Source organism: Callospermophilus lateralis, chromosome 16 (assembly GCF_048772815.1).
Source record: "Callospermophilus lateralis isolate mCalLat2 chromosome 16, mCalLat2.hap1, whole genome shotgun sequence".
In the NCBI taxonomy this organism is placed as follows: domain Eukaryota; kingdom Metazoa; phylum Chordata; class Mammalia; order Rodentia; family Sciuridae; genus Callospermophilus; species Callospermophilus lateralis.
This window is the reverse complement of record NC_135320.1, coordinates 31,365,978-31,381,962: the sequence shown is the minus strand read 5'-3', so window position 1 is coordinate 31,381,962 and position 15,985 is coordinate 31,365,978. Positions and strand designations below refer to the sequence as shown.

At 39.3% G+C, this 15,985-nt stretch overlaps 1 protein-coding gene across 2 annotated transcripts in view; it reads left to right on the top strand.

Moving 5' to 3' along the window:
- Slco5a1 (solute carrier organic anion transporter family member 5A1) overlaps window positions 1-15,985 on the top strand; it is a 129,698-nt gene that overhangs the window by 44,132 nt on the left and 69,581 nt on the right. For both annotated transcript variants that reach the window (XM_076836336.1, XM_076836335.1), the window contains exon 2: window positions 13,223-13,355. In XM_076836336.1, the coding sequence (XP_076692451.1) occupies window positions 13,223-13,355 (133 nt within the window). The remainder of the gene's footprint in view (window positions 1-13,222; window positions 13,356-15,985) is intronic.

Genomic DNA, 15,985 nt, shown 5'->3' with positions numbered 1-15,985 from the left:
GTAAATGTTGTGTGTTGGCGTAGGGGAACCCTGGATTCTTTGAGGAGTGGTATTTGAGCAGAAATCTGGAAGAAGGGAGGAAATGAAATATATGGGCATCTGGGAGATCTTCCAAAGAGAAGAGCATGGCACTCCAGTAAGATTGGCAGCCATTAGGAAGTCAAACAACAATAAGTGCTGGCGAGGATGTGGGGAAAAGGGTTCACTCGTACATTGCTGGTGGGACTGCAAATTGGTGCGGCCAATTTGGAAAGCAGTATGGAGATTCCTGGGAAATCTGGGAATGGAACCACCATTTGACCCAGCTATCGCCCTTCTCGGTCTATTCCCTGAGGACCTTAAAAGAGCATACTATAGGGATACTGCCACATCAATGATCATAGCAGCACAATTCACAATAGCTAGACTCTGGAACCAACCTAGATGCCCTTCAATAGATGAAAGGATAAAAAAAAGTGGCATTTATACACAATGGAGTATTACACAGCACTAAAAAACGACAAAATCATGGAATTTGCAGGGAAATGGATGGCATTAGAGCAGATTATGCTAAGTGAAGCTAGCCAATCCTTAAAAAACAAATGCCAAATGTCTTCTTTGATATAAAGAGAGCAACTAAGAACAGAACAGGGAGGAAGAGCATGAGGAAAAGATTAACATTAAACAGAGATGAGTTGGGGGAAGAGAAAGGGAGAGAGAAGGGAAACCGTATGGAAATGGAAGGAGACCCTCATTGTTACACAAAATTACATATAAGAGTTTGTGAGGGGAAAGGGGAAAAAAAACAAGGGAGAGAATTGAATAACAGCAGATGGGGTAGAGAGGGAAGATGAGAGGGAGGGGGAGGGGGGATAGTAGGGAATAGGAAAGGTAGCAGAATACAACAGTCACTAATATGGCATTATGTAAAAATGTGGATGTGTAACCGATGTGATTCTGCAACTTGTATTTGGCGTAAAAATGGGAGTTCATAACCCACTTGAATCAAATGTATGAAAGATGATATGTCATGAGCTTTGTAATGTTTTGAACAACCAATAAAAAAAAAGAAAAGGTCTATTTTAAGGTACACGCCTATTTATTAAATAATAGACTAGACTTCTCTAAGTTTAGAGAAAGATGGGTTCAGACTATATCATATTTCTTAAGTTTGAATAGAACCAGGCTTTAATAGCATTGGAATTAAATCTCCTTGTCCAAAGTCACAAAATAAAAGTAAAATTACTGTTTAAAAAAAAAAAAAAAAAAGAGAAGAGCATGGAATTGGTGTGGGTTGGTCACTCTCAATGAATCACGCAGGTCAGGGCCCCACGGAGAGCAGGACTATGTACATGAAGGGTGAGTGGGACCTAAAGGAAAATGGAATTGCTTTTATGATAATAAGAAGGGGGTATAGAAACTGAAAGGAAGAAAGAAAAGATGTCCACCTCAGTTGAAGGTAGTGTTCTGTCATTGAATTTGACAGATGAACAAAGAGAATGAATGAGAAAGGGGGATTGTTCAGGACAGCAGGGACGAAGTCTGCAGAGGGGCCTCTGGCAGGGACATGGCACTTTGGACTTTCAACTGAATTCCATTGAGTGGTACAGAAGAGAGGGAGGGAGCTGGGAAAGCAAGTGCTCAGGAGGCCCCAAGGACCTGCAGGGCCCTGACTTCCTATTCTAGATTTTGGTGCCTGCCCTCCATAGCACAGTGGAAATGACATTTCTAAATGCCACTGAATGGTAGGGTAAGCTGGCACAGTGCTGCCAGCAGTCCTCACTGTCCTCAGAGGAGAGGGACTGGGAACCTGTACACAGCTACATGTGCATCAGGGTCCCAGGATGGAACTAGGATAGGGGCTAGGACTGTTACTTTCCTGATTCTCTTTCCAGTGCAAGATCACTTGCAATTCCTTGGACACATCCTGCATACTTCCACACTTGTGAGCCTTTGCCTATGTGGGCTGCCCAGCCTCCACCGTCCTTTCCTTCATCCCTGGAGGATTATGTCAAAAGTCACATTGGCCACAAAACCATCGCTATCCCTCAGCTCCAACTAATTGCAATGAATTATTCCTCCCACACGGGCCACGGCATGTTGTTGGTGTTTATTGTGCATGTTCACTGAGCTTTAAACCATGATTCGTTTTATGTATTCCTTCCCTGGAGGGAGGATCAGTTTTATTTGCCCCTGTAATGCCCCCTCCTTGTGGCAGTGCTTTGTGTCACTGAGTATATAGACTGAAGACTGACTTCTGAGCTCTACTCAGCATTGAGGCTGGGAAGAAGTTGACTCTGTAGCCCTTCATGATATTAGGATCTTTGCTATTTTTTTTGGGGGGGGTGTTACTGGGGACTGAACTCGGGGCACTCTGTCACTGAGCCACATTCCCAGCCCTATTTTGTGTTTTATTTAGAGACAGGGTCTCACTGAGTTGCTTAGTGCCTCACTTTTGCTGAGGCTGGCTTTGAACTCCTGATCCTCCTGCCTCAGCCTCCCTAGTTGCTGGGATTACAGGCGTGCACCACTGCGCCCAGCTTTTTGCTGGTTTCGATTGAACCCCTCTAATCACTATTAGGAGTCCTGGAATTATCTCTTGTGATTCGAGAGCATGAGTTTCTAGGTAGGTTGAGTTATCCAAAGTAGACGCAGGGTTCGGAAAGCTATGCCCTAGGGCTGGAACTGACCCTGGGAATAACTTTGTTTAAGCTCATCTCCAGGCAGCCCAGTTGGACTTCTGTGATGGGGAAAGAGGAGCATCTTTGGATTCTGCCAAGAATAGATGTGGTGGCCTTGACAAGAGCCGGGGAGGCAGAGCAGAGTGCTTCAGGGGGCTGTCATGCCTCCTGTCTTGAGTAGCCATTGGGAAGGTCAGTCCACAGGACTCTTCCCAGGGCCAGGCTAGAGTGAATGAAGAGCTCTCTGGCTTGTCTCACTGTCAGTTGTTATTCATCAGAGGACGTGGACTCAGAACTCACATGTTCTCCTTTCTGCACAGTGTGAGCAAGTAATCATGGATTTTAGTTAATCAGATACACCAGGTACAAAGCAAGACTGGGTCCAAGAGAGTATTAGCTCTGAGTTTCTCAGACTTCCAGCCAGAGCCCTGGCAGGCAGCTGGGTGGTGACTACAGAGACTATGGGGAGATGGGCTCAGATCTGGTGTGATGCTGGGACCAGCTTCTTATCAGTTGTTACCAAAATTGATCACAAAATAAGCAAAATGTAAGGCTAAGGACAAAAACTTAAAAAAAAGAGAGAGAGAATGTAAAAAGGATAATAAGAGGAAAGAGAAACTACACGAAAATAAAAATTATTTTTATTATTAGTTTTGGTTCTGGTGGTTGAACCCAGGGGCACTTTACCACTGAGCTGCATGTACAGTCCTTCTCATTTTTTAAAAAATTTTGCAATAGGGTCTTGCTGAGTTGCTGAGGGTCTCACGGAATTGCTGAGGCTGACCTCAAACTTGCCATCCTCTTGCCTCAGCCTTCAAGTTGTGCCACAACACTTGGCTCCAAAGATAATTTTTAATACTAAAAAATAAGGTAGAATTGGGGCTGGGGTTGTGGCTCAGCGGTAGAGCGCTTGCCTAGCAGGGGCAGGACCCGGGTTCGATCCTCAGCACCACATAAAAATAAAGGCATTGTGTTGTGTCCATCTACACCTAAAAAATAAATATTAAAAAAGTGGTTAGTCTTTGTTAAAAAAAAAAAAAAGGTAAAATTAAGGAGTGTAACAAAAGTTTGAAGTTTTAAAGTCAAGAGAATTTATACAAATAAAAAATTTAAGTTAATACAAAAAGGCTGAAAAAGTTTGCAAGCTTAGTTGAGAAATGAGAAATAGAGGAGAAACCATTTAAAAATAAATTAAAAAAACTTAAATGTGAATTTTGAAAATTCAACCTTTTATGAAAAAATGTTTTTAAAAAGATAGTTTATATTGTAAAAGGACAGGTTACACTAAAGTTTGCATGTAAAGGAGCAAATTAAAAATGAGATGGTAAATGGGATTAAAAATAGTAGTTAATGCACTTTAATGTGAAAAAGCAGCAGTGATTATAGAATAGGGTGAAAAGTAATTTAAAAAGAGATGAAGATGGAAGTTCTGAAGGTAAAAGAGCTTGGAAACTGAGAAGCGCAAGGGACATGGGTAAGAAGCAGGTGAGGCGAAGAGTTGTTTGTGGGTCAGATTCCCCAAGAGCTGTCTCTCTGCTGAACCAGCCATGGTGTCCAAGGTGAAGGCCAGAGGAGAGCTGGCTCTCCCGTTTAAGGTGGCCTTTTCAGTCCTTTTACCACCAGTGACTTATCTCCACAAAGTATATAGCAGAGTTTCATATGGGTTTGGAGCTGGGGGCCTCTATCCTTACACAGGAGCCTGGGTCTATGTAAGCATGACAAAACCTTTAAGTGGGTTCATACCAACTTCAGAGGCATAATCTCAAACATGCATTTATGGTAGCAAAAACCAGCTTCCAAAGGGAATTATTTTTTTTTCCAAGTGGGATTATTAAATGAGCACGACATAGCCACATGCTAACACACCTATAGCCATAACAAATATTTGAACGAATACTTACTGTCATAGGAAAGTGTGAGATATTTACATGAAAATTATTGTAGGATACTTGTTGCTGTATAATTCCAGTTAATGGAAAAGTTCATATGATATAGGAGTAGTGCACAATATTTATTGCAGGTTAAATATCCTTTATCTGACATACTTTGGACTGGAAGTATTTTGTATTTTGAGCATTTTGGACTTCAGATTTTTGAATTAGGGATGTTCAACCTGTACTGTGATTACTGTTATTATATGAGTGGTAGAGACTCTGGGTGATTTCTAGGAGATCTATTTTTTGTGTTCTTGGGAATCTGTTTATAATGTAATTCGGGTTATATTTTGTAGGGTTTAGAAAAAATCTTGAAGTATTTTTAAAAGGATAATAACAGGTACATGCTTAACTTCAGAATGAGACAACATACTGACCCTTCTGTGAGGAAAGGAAGGTCTTCCTGTTCTCTTTTCCTACTCCCATCTGTCTAACATAATAACTAACTCCTAGCTCAAAAATATTGACTCCAGGGAGGATAATTTGTTTTCAATTTTTTTTTTCCAGGAAGGATAATTTCGAAATTTATCTTTATTAAAAGATAATCAAAAGGTGCTCAGTATGTATTCTGTAAAATAATATATGCAGTCTATACAAAATTAATATACAATAATATTATTAGAGAATAAATAGGTAATCATTGAATATATAAAATATAAATTAATATTTCTTCAGTGTTTACTATGTGCTAAGAATTATATGTACATAATTCTGTGTGGGCTCCAGGAGGTTAAGTAACTGTTGCCATTGCCCAGATATGGGGATTGGGGATCTAATAAGGCAGTTTGACTCCAGGCCCTTTTGCTCATATTCCCTGCACTACACTGACTTCAGTGCTGCCTATGTCTGTATTTCTGCATTTTAGGTTTTGGGGAGATTCAGAAAAGTACAGTTCATGTTGCTTGCCCTTGAGATGTGTCTAGCCTAGTTGGGAAGAGAAAATAAGTGACACAGGGTATGTAGCAAAATACAGCCTGGTTCCCCAGCACCACCAAAAAAAAAAAAAAAAAAAAAAATTTAGAGTCTGGCACATGTCTGTAATCCCAGTGATTTGGGAGGCTGAGGCAGGAGGATTTTAAGTTTGAGGCCAGCCCCAGCAACTTAGCAAGGCCTTCAGCAACTTAGTGAGATCCTCTTTCAGTATAAAAAAATGAAGAAATGAAGAAACTTGGGGATGTGGTTGAGTGGTTAAGTGCCCCTGGGTTCAGTACCTGGTACCAAAAAAAAAAAAAAAAAAAAAATGCAGATAATACTTAGTGTGAGTTCTGAAGACAAACATTTCAGTGATCTGTATAGGTCAGGGGAGGCCTTATTAAAAAGCTGGGGTTTGAAGGATGAATAGCGTAGCACATTTTGGGTCACTGAGCTAGCTGTAGGCCAAGCAGTACAAAGAATTTTTATTTCTGGAGAGAAATAATATGGAATTGTTATGGTTTGGATCTGAGGCATCCCTCAAAAGCTGTTGTGTAAATGCAAAAATATTCAGAGGTGAAATGATCAGATTATGAGAGCTGTGACCTACTCAGTCCATCGTAGTTTGAATGGACTAACTGGGTGGTAACTATAGGTGGTGGAGTATGGTTGGAGGAGTTGGGTCACCGGCAACATGACCTGGAAACATTTATCTTCTCTGAGATTGCTCCCCCACCTCCTACCCTGCTTTCTAACCCCAACATAAATAGAGCTATGTTCCTCTGTCACACCCTTCTGCCATGTTGTTCTACCTCGTCTTGGGCCCACAGCAATCCAATTGGCTGATCATGAACTGAAATAGTGAGCCTGAAATAAAAAATTTTTCTCCTCTCAGTTGTTTTTTGAAAAAAAAAAATATTTCTTAGTTGTAGACAGACACAATACCTTTATTTATTTATCTTTATGGTGGTGCTGGGGATCAAACCAAGTGCCTCACCTGTGCTAGGCAAGTGCTCTCCTACTGAGCCACAACCTCAACCCCCTTCTCTAAGTTGTTTTTATCAGATATTTTGGTCACAGTGAGGAAAAGCTGACTAACACAAGAATGACCATGTTTCCAGCACTCAGAAAGTAGAGACTCCGGACAGGGTCAAGCCTGAAGTGAGACTACTAGAAGCCATTGACTTATTGACTGGGCAAATGAGATGGAAGAAAAGTCGGGAAAGAAATAATGCTCAAGGTTAAGGGAGGCCAAGTATGGCGGAGGGTCAGTGTCAATATGGGGAGGGGAGACTTGGATGAGCAGTAAAGTGATAGCAAGAGAAAAGAGTGAAGAATGAGATGACCTCAGTTCATTTGATATCTGTTATGGACTGATGTGTCCCCCCTAGAACTCATATGTTGAAGCCTGAACACCCAATGTGACTATAGATGGAGATAGGACCTTTAGGGAGGTCATTAAAATGAACTGAGGTCACAAAGATGGGGCTCTAATCTGATAGGATTGGTGTCCTTATAAGAAGAGGAGATGTAGAGCTCACTTTTTCTCCCTGGGAACACAGAGAAGAGGCCGTGTGAGGGCACAACAAGATGGCGGCCATTGACAAGCCAGAAAGAGAGGCCTCATGAGAAATGAACTCCGGTTATGCCTTGATCTTGGACTTTTACCCTCCAGAACAGCAAGAAACAAAATGTTGTTTAGGCCACCTAGGCAGTGTGTTTTTGTTGTGGCAGCCTAAGCAGACAAATATGATTATCTAAGTCTGTGATGAATGGCAAGTGATGGGGCATTCCTTTGAAGTGGAACTTATAGGTCTTGCCAGGGTTGGGAGGAAGCAGATCCAGACAAAGGAGGAACCAGAGGCATCAGATAGGAAATAGGGGGCACAGTTACTTTTTGATGGTGATTTGTAGTCAATCCATAAACATTTACTGAATGCCTCCCATGCCCAAGCAGTAAACTGCATTAGATAATATAAAATAGTTACCACAAACAGCTTATTCTTATATGGCCCTTATTCTTAAATATACTAAATGCAAGATATTCCATATGCTCTTAAGTGTTAGCTCATTCAGTGCCTGTGATTATTCTGTGAGCAAGTACTTTTTCATCTCAGCTTCACAGATGAGGAAAACCAAGGCTCAGAGATGTTAAGCAACTTGCTAAAGACCGAAAATTTGAGCTGGGATTTGAACACATGGTTTTGGAGGGTGTGCTTTAACCATTAGATGGTATTTTGTAGGATGTGGTTTTTGTTGTTGAGGACTAAGAGTTTCTTGAAAACATAGGATACAAACATTTGAAAAGATAAGTAGAAGTAAAAAGCAGATCATATTGAATTGCAAATAAATGGAACAATTCAGTGTCCTCTCAAAGGGGAGTGTGTATACTGATGGGGTCATATGAGATGATCCATAGGGGTGCGCAGGAAGAAAAGATTGGAACTTCAATTTATATTTATATTACTAGTTCATTGAATACTCCAAACTTTCAGTACAAGCTCTATGTCATGAGAGAAAACCAAGAATAGCATGTATAATCATCTTATGAGACATAGTCAAAAAACATGGAATTATCAAGTTCACTATGTGAAATAGGAATTGATGTCCACTGTTATTAGCTGAGATCTCAAGAAATGATGTACATCAAGGAGAGTTTTATCACTGACATCTATGATAGTAGAATGTTCACTGATTGTCTCAGTCTATTTTCTGATGCTGTTAACAAAATATTGGAGACCAGGTAATTAATAAAGAATAGAGGATGATTTAGCTCATGGTTCTGGAGGCTGGAAAATCCAAGAGCATGGTGCTGGTGTGTAGTTGGTATCTGGTGAGTGCATTCTATTATTATTATTATTATTATTATTATTATTATTGCATAATTATACATAGCAGTTCGGCTCATTTTGACAAAATCATAACAGTAAGAAATTTGACTTCAATCCCAATTTCTCCCTTTTCCTTCCTTCCTTCCTCCTCCTATTCTCCTTCCTTTTTTCCACTGATCTTCCTTTCATTCCTTTATTTATTTTTGATTGGTAGGTTCTACATATACATAAAAGTGAAATTTCCTTTGGTACATTTATATATGCATGTATCTTGATTTTGTTAAATTCTTTCCATATTTCCTCCCCTTTCCTATCTGTTCTACATCCCTCTTGTTCTCAGCCTTCTACTCCACCAATCTTCCTTATATAATTATGATATCCAATCCTCTCCACCCCCGCCACCTTCTTTCCCTTATTTTGCCCTAGCTTCCACGAATAAGAGGAAACGTTTGATTCTTAATTTTCTGAGTCTGGCTTACTTCACTTAGCATGATGTTCTCCATTTCTATCTATTTACTGGCCATTATTTCATTCTTCTTTATGGTTGAGTAAAACTCCATTGTGTATATGTACCACGGTTTCTTGATGTATTCATCTTGATGGACATCTGGGCTGATTCCATAATTTGGCAATTGTGAATTGTGCTGCTATAAATATTGTATTGCTATAGTATGCTCATTTTAGTTCTTTTGGATAAATACCAAGCAATGGGATAGCTGGATCATGTGGTGGTTCTATTCCTAATTTTATTTTAGGAATTGGTGAGAACACTCTTGTTACATTATAACATGGTGAAGAGTGAAGAGTATCATACAGAGAGGCAGAGCAGGAGAGAGGGGGTGAGGAGAGAACAACTCATTTTTAAAACTCCCATATTAACCATTAATCCATGAATGGATTAATCCACTTCTGAGGGCAGAGCCCTCATGACCCAACCTTGCAAATGCTTCCAAATACCTAATGTCTCAATACTGCCACACTGGGGACCAAGCTTCCACATAAACTTTTGGAGGAGATAGTCACTCATAGCATAAACTCAATGGGAGAAATAAGTACTGAGTACTGAGTCAATCTGGGTTGTGTGCCTCCTACACCATCTGGGAACTAGAGACACAGCAGTGAACACTGGCAAGAATCCTTGCTCTTGAGGAGCTTATATTCCAGATGGGGAGCACAGATGATAAACAAGATGAAAAAGGAAATACATAGTGTGTTGGGTGGTAATATATGCTAAGAAGAAAAACAAAGCAGGGAAAGGGATGGGAAGAATTGGGGAAAGATTTTTCAGTTTATGGTTAGGGTAGCCAAATAAGACCTCAGCAAAGGAAATGATTGTGTAACTAGCTGGAGGAAGTAAGGAAATGAACCATGTGGCTGTGGGGGAGGAGCATCCACTACACACACATTCATGTGTGTGTGCACACCCACAGAGCAAGTGGTAAGGCCCTCAGGTGAGGATATTCCTGGAAGATTGAAGATGAATGAGCAAGAAGGTCAGTAAGACAGGAGCCCAAGAGACAAGGAGAATGACAGTTGATAATCTGTGAGACAATGGGGAGGCCGTGCAAATAAATGTGTGGGTAGGTCCTGGTAACCATGCAAGGACTTTGGTTTTTACTGTGAATGAGACGGGAAGCCATCAAAGGTGTAAGCAAGGAAGAACCAACATCCGGCTCATGTTTCTGGAGGATTATTGAGTCTGCTGGGTTGAGAATACACTGTGCAGAAGTTAAGGGCAGAAACAGGGATACCAGTTGGAAAGCCTAGAGCAATTTCCCAGATGAGCAATGATGGTGGCTTGGACCAGAGTGTTAGAAATAGAGGTGAAGAGGAGTTGGATACTGGGTATGATTGGGTGGTAGAACCCACAGGATTTTCTGATGATTAGATGTGAACTGTGTGAGTGACACTAATAGTACACACCTTATTTGTACAGAAAATAAATCCATTGGGGGATAAGTGCTTAAAACCTTTTACTTATTTTATTTTATTGGTTCTTTTTAGTTATACATGACAGTGGAATTCATTTTGATATAATCATACAAGCATGGAATGCATCTTATTCTAACTAGGACCCTATTCTTATGGATGTGCATGATGGTGGGATTCACTATGGTATATTTATGTGTATGTAGGAAAATTATTTTGGATTCATTCCACTAGGGATCCGTGATGAAGTCTGTAAGCCCCTGGAATAACAGTATCTAGCCTACAGGGATTCAGAGAGAAGAGAAACATTCAGGGGAGGACAACATGGCTGGGCTCGGGCCTTGAAGGTCAGGATGCAGATAGGTAGCCAGCCCAGGGAAGGGTGTGTTGAAGTCTTACCCTGAATACAGGCTTCTGATTTTAAGATGGGAACACTCGAAAGAGGCTGATCTGTTTGTCATACCCCTGAACTCCAGGTAGAGCAGTTTAGACCCTTCTGTTTAGTTTGTGGGCAGTGAGGGGAAGTTTTTGACGGGGAGGGTGTGTGGAATGAATTTGCCTCAACATTGTCTCCTAAAGCTTTCTCTGAGTACCGTTTGTTAATCCATCAATAAATGTTAACTCAGAGGCCAGAAAGGCTTAATTTCCTACCAGAAAATGATTTGCTTACTAATTGGAGCTGGGTTAAAAGAATGTGCCTGGGGCTGGGGTTGTAGCTCAGTGGTAGAGCGCTTGCCTACCATGTGTGAGGCACTGGGTTCGATTCTCAGCACCATATATAAATAAATAAAATGAAGGTCCATCAACAACTAAAAAAATATTTTTAAAAGAAGGCGGGGGGTGTGTTTGTGTAATTCTGTTGATCTTCAAGTGCTTGTTATATAATAAAATTAAATTTCTGATTACATTGTTAACTTTAAAAAGCTTTACATTTTACAAAGTAGCTGAAGGTGTTTTGGTGAGTGTTATTAAATAAATTTTCTTCTCACTGGACGATTGCAGGGGCTTGCTAGTACACATGCTTACACAATCTTGCTTACCACTCCAAGATTTGCACTCAAATGCCGTAGGCATAAACAGTATTGTGGAAGTACCCTTTTCCCTGTGTGTGTTTGTAAGACAGCCTCTTTCATGCCACAAGAATTATTTTGGGAGGATGATTCATGTCACATTTTGGCCTCATTACAGTTTTAAGTTGTAAATGGTGCTGGCAGGCCTGGAGGTGGAAACATAAATTTGATCTTCCTATGCATATGGGAATATCTGCACCTGAAAAAGTGCTTTCTATTCTTGAGTTACAGTTTAGGTTATGAATGAAGATATTAATAAAATTAACAAAATTCTAATTTCATTTATTAAAAACATGCTTCCAAAAGAGCACCAGATACTTGTGGGTGTGCCTCCCTTCTCCATTTCCAATACAGATGGGGGAGTCTGAGAACCTAATGTCTTATGGTTACCAGCAGATGATTCTGTAAAATAAACACTGTGCTTTCTCTTTTGTAATGGTGTGAAAAGTGAGAGCAGGTGTTAAATTACTGTCTTGCTGTCTGTGGTTATAAGTAACAGGAAGTACAAGATTACTTAAAGTTGATTTAGAGGTGGATGATAAAGTGGGGTGAAACCATTCTGATTATCCCAATTTGCCTTCTGGTAGATATATAGCTATTTAAAGGATATGGCAAAACTTTTTTATTTGTTCAGCAGTTAAAAATGCATGATGGCAATGGAAATGAGAAACACTTAACACCTGAGTTTGTTATTATACCTTGCACACAGCAGTGCAAGGTATAAAACTGTTTATGGATATTCCCCTAAATAAATGTGTTTGAACAGAGGGAAAAAAATGAGCGTGTAGTGTGGCTATACTTTTCTATGACTCTCAAGGAATTCCCTATAATATCTCAAATTTATAAAATTGGCATTCTCTTTTTTAAAAATTTTAAGTATAACTTAATTTTTTAAAATTGCAATATATACATGTATATTTGTTTTTTTTTTTTTTTTTCCTGTGGTGCTGGGGATTGAACCCAGGGCCTGTGTACATGCGAGGCAAGCACTCAACCAACTGAGCCATATTCCCAGCCTTAAGATTGGCATTTTAGAATATTAAATTACACAAGTGAAAATAGGCACATATAAAAAAATAAACTAATTCTAATTAATGATCTGCTGTTGTTTGCTGTATGCTCATTTTGATCACACACACACACACACACACACACACACGTGCATATACTTTTTATTGTTGTTGATAAAATACCAAATTTCTGATCCACTGGCAGTAAAGACGTACCCACCAGACTCATTGGTCATGTGTTCAAAAATATTATTTTCTGGTCCATCTGTGGTCAGTGCTTTCCATTCGGACCTCCTGACCCAGGCCATGTAGAAGGACTTATTCTTACATAAGATTCCTCAATTAACAATAAACCAAATGCATTTCAGGTCTTTTTTGATTTTACAATGGTGGCTCAAAAACATTATCAATTGGAAGGCACTTGAACAGCTCTCTCAGTTCAATCTAGCTTTCTAAATTCCTTCTTCATCCTGTTAAGACAAGTGACACTACTTTTTTTCCCTTTTATCTTGAAACTTTTTTTTTTTTTTTAACTTCCTCTTGGTTATTCAGTGACTGCCTCCTTTGCCTCCTTAACTAGCCTGGGTCTCTAAATTTGAATTTAGTGGTTTGGAGGTGAGACCAGAACGTTTATATTAAACAAACAAAGCACAAGCAACCTGAAGGCATTCCAGGTGATTCTGACTCTCCAAGAGGACCACAGGTAATAGTGAGATGAAGCACACAGTTTGAAACCCTAATGTCAATGTAGACATTTTGTAAGTTGTTCACTGGATTTAACTGTGATGTATCTGCAGTATGATACGGACATCAGAGAACATTTAGCACTTCAATGAAATGTTGCTGTATTTCATATTTCCCTTTCTGTCTTCTCAGCGATCATGTATGTCATGGGAGCACTTGGCCCTGCAGTGGGATATTTATTAGGTGGACTTCTTATTGGTTTTTATGTTGATCCCAGAAATCCTGTTCACCTTGACCAGAATGACCCTCGTTTCATTGGAAACTGGTAAGATTGTTTTCTAAATTTTGTTTCACTTTTTTACTAATGATTTAGTCATAAAAACTCTTGTATTTAAATTTCCCCATTGAAGAGATAAAAAATATAGCCTAAGTCACCTGAGAGTAGATGATAGACAGGATGATAACTCCCCAAAGAGAGCCATTTCCTAATCCCCAGAACCGTGAATATGTTACATTATGTGGTAGAAGGTACCATGCGGAGGTGATCAAGTTCAGGATCTTAAAATTGGGAGATTATCTTCAGTGTTCTGGGTGGGCCCATTATTAATCAAAGGAAAGAGGGAGGCAGCAGGCAGAGTCAGAGAAGGAGAGAGGATGACTGAAGTAGAGGTTGAAATGATGTGCTTTGGATGGAGAAAATTTTTGTGAGCCAAAGAAGCAGGTGGACTCCAGAAGCTAGAAGGATAAGTAAATAAGTTCTTCTCTAGCTAGAACCTTTAGAAGGAATAAAATCCTACCAATGCCCCTATAGACTTCTGTCCTCCGGGACCATGAGATAATTCCACCTGGGTTGTTCGATCCACTAAGTGTGTGGTAACTTGTTATAGCAGCAACAGGAAACTCATACAGACACTTCAGTAACATTCTCCTGCATTCTCCAGGATTGGGCTGTTTCCTTTAGAGCAGAGTGTACGAGAAGGGCTGCTGTGGCTGTGAAGGGACTTTACTGTTTAATCGTATCTTTCATTATCTTTTCTGGGCCTTTGAAAAATGACTTGTTCTATGCTTCCTCATTGTATTTGTATTTTTGTTTTATAACCCTTCCCCACTCCCCAGAATTTCAGTCTTGCTTCTGTGCTCATCAAATCTTTTCTCTTTGGTGGTATTTGGTTTCCTTATATATCCTGGAGATTTAGCTGCTTTCTCACCAGGTGGACCTTCTTCTGTCCTGCTCAGGAGGAGAGCATCAACTTTGAATGTTCTGTGATTTATCTAAATGACCAGGGTTATGTTTGAGTTCTTCACAGTCCTTCATGTGGACATAATCAGTTATTTCTTTGTAATTATAAAAGCACTGACTGAAAATATTGGTGTTCTGAATTCATTTCACATGGTTAGCAATAGATACACATCGATAAGAAATTTTTATTTTTATGGCAAAGAGAATACTGCATTATTAGAAATTATCAGTGTCAAGAAATTACTTTCTAAAGAGTTGTATACTTTGTTCTCTCTCTCTGTTTTGTTATAGAATAATAGCTCACAACTCTGATATTGGTGGCAATAATGTTTACCACTATTTTCAGAGAAGTTAACAAACATTAATTTCTATGCTGCTTCTAATTTCATTAGTAATCCTCAATGGAACTGCAAGTGCTAAGATACAGACAAACTTGGCCTGCTAGAATTTTTCAAATCATAGAGAGAGGAGTTCCCCTGTCATTGAAAGGAACATCACACAGGGCTTTTAAGTTTTTGTCTGAAAGTGAAAATTTTGATTTTGGCTGTTTTCTTTGCAGTTGTGAAATAAATCAAGAGTAGGGATTTTTTTTTCTTGTTATAAAACTAGATTGTTAAGATATACATATGAATATCCAATGTATAATCTGTGTTCTATTTAGATGTCCTGAGAAGGGCTTGGTGATAAGGAAACAGTGAGAGGGAAAGACGAGGACCACCAACTCAGGGGCAGAAGGAGGGACAGCAGGGGGCTTCAGTCATACTAGTGCTTTATGCTGTCAATTAAAAGTTTTCTAGGAGACGTTTAGTCCAGAGGGAGCAGTTGGAGTGGCTTGAAGATCTGAAAGGTGTACTCACCTGGATTGAAATCTTGTGTGCACTTGAGGGACCTTAACTGTCCTGCCAAATATGTCCAGGATTCAGGAGGAGAACTTCACCTTTGAATGAAGCGAAGCTATGTCATCTTGAGGAAGTTACTTCTTTGTGCCTCAATTTTTTTTTTTAATTCATAAAAGGAGATTGTTACAGTACCTACTTCATAGGGTTGTGAGGAACAAATGAGTTTGTACATGGAGGGCTCTTAATGGTTCCTGCCCTAGGCACCCCATATGTGCTAGATATTCAGTCCTTAAATCAATTTTCAAGTAATTATATCATTTCAATGGCTCAATATTAGTTATGTAAATGATAAAGATTGCTGGGGTTGTGGCACAGAGGTAGAGCTCTCGCCTAGCATGTGTGAGGCACTGGGTTGAATCCTTAACGCCGCATAAATAAAGATATTGTGTCCATATATAACTAAAAAATAAATATTTAAAAAATGATAAAGATTATCAACATAGAACTATATAATAAGGATCTACTTGCAAATGAATTTGAATTTTTTTTAAGTTGGATAGTCCTGTTTGAAACAGACTTCTACTTTGAATAAAGTCATAGTTGTTTGGCACAATGCTTAGCAGCAACAATAGGTTTTTGATAAATATATAAAAATAAATAAAGGTCCACCAACAACTAATAATAAAATATTTAAAAGAAAGAGTGAGGGAAGGAATAAATGAAGGAATAATGCTGATATTTATTGGGTACTTACTGTGCATCAAACATTATACCAAGCGCTTTGCAAATATATGTAGTCACTAATATGATGTCCATTTTGCAGGTGACAAAATGGATGCTCACAAATTTGAATTATTTGTTCTAACTTCAGAATCA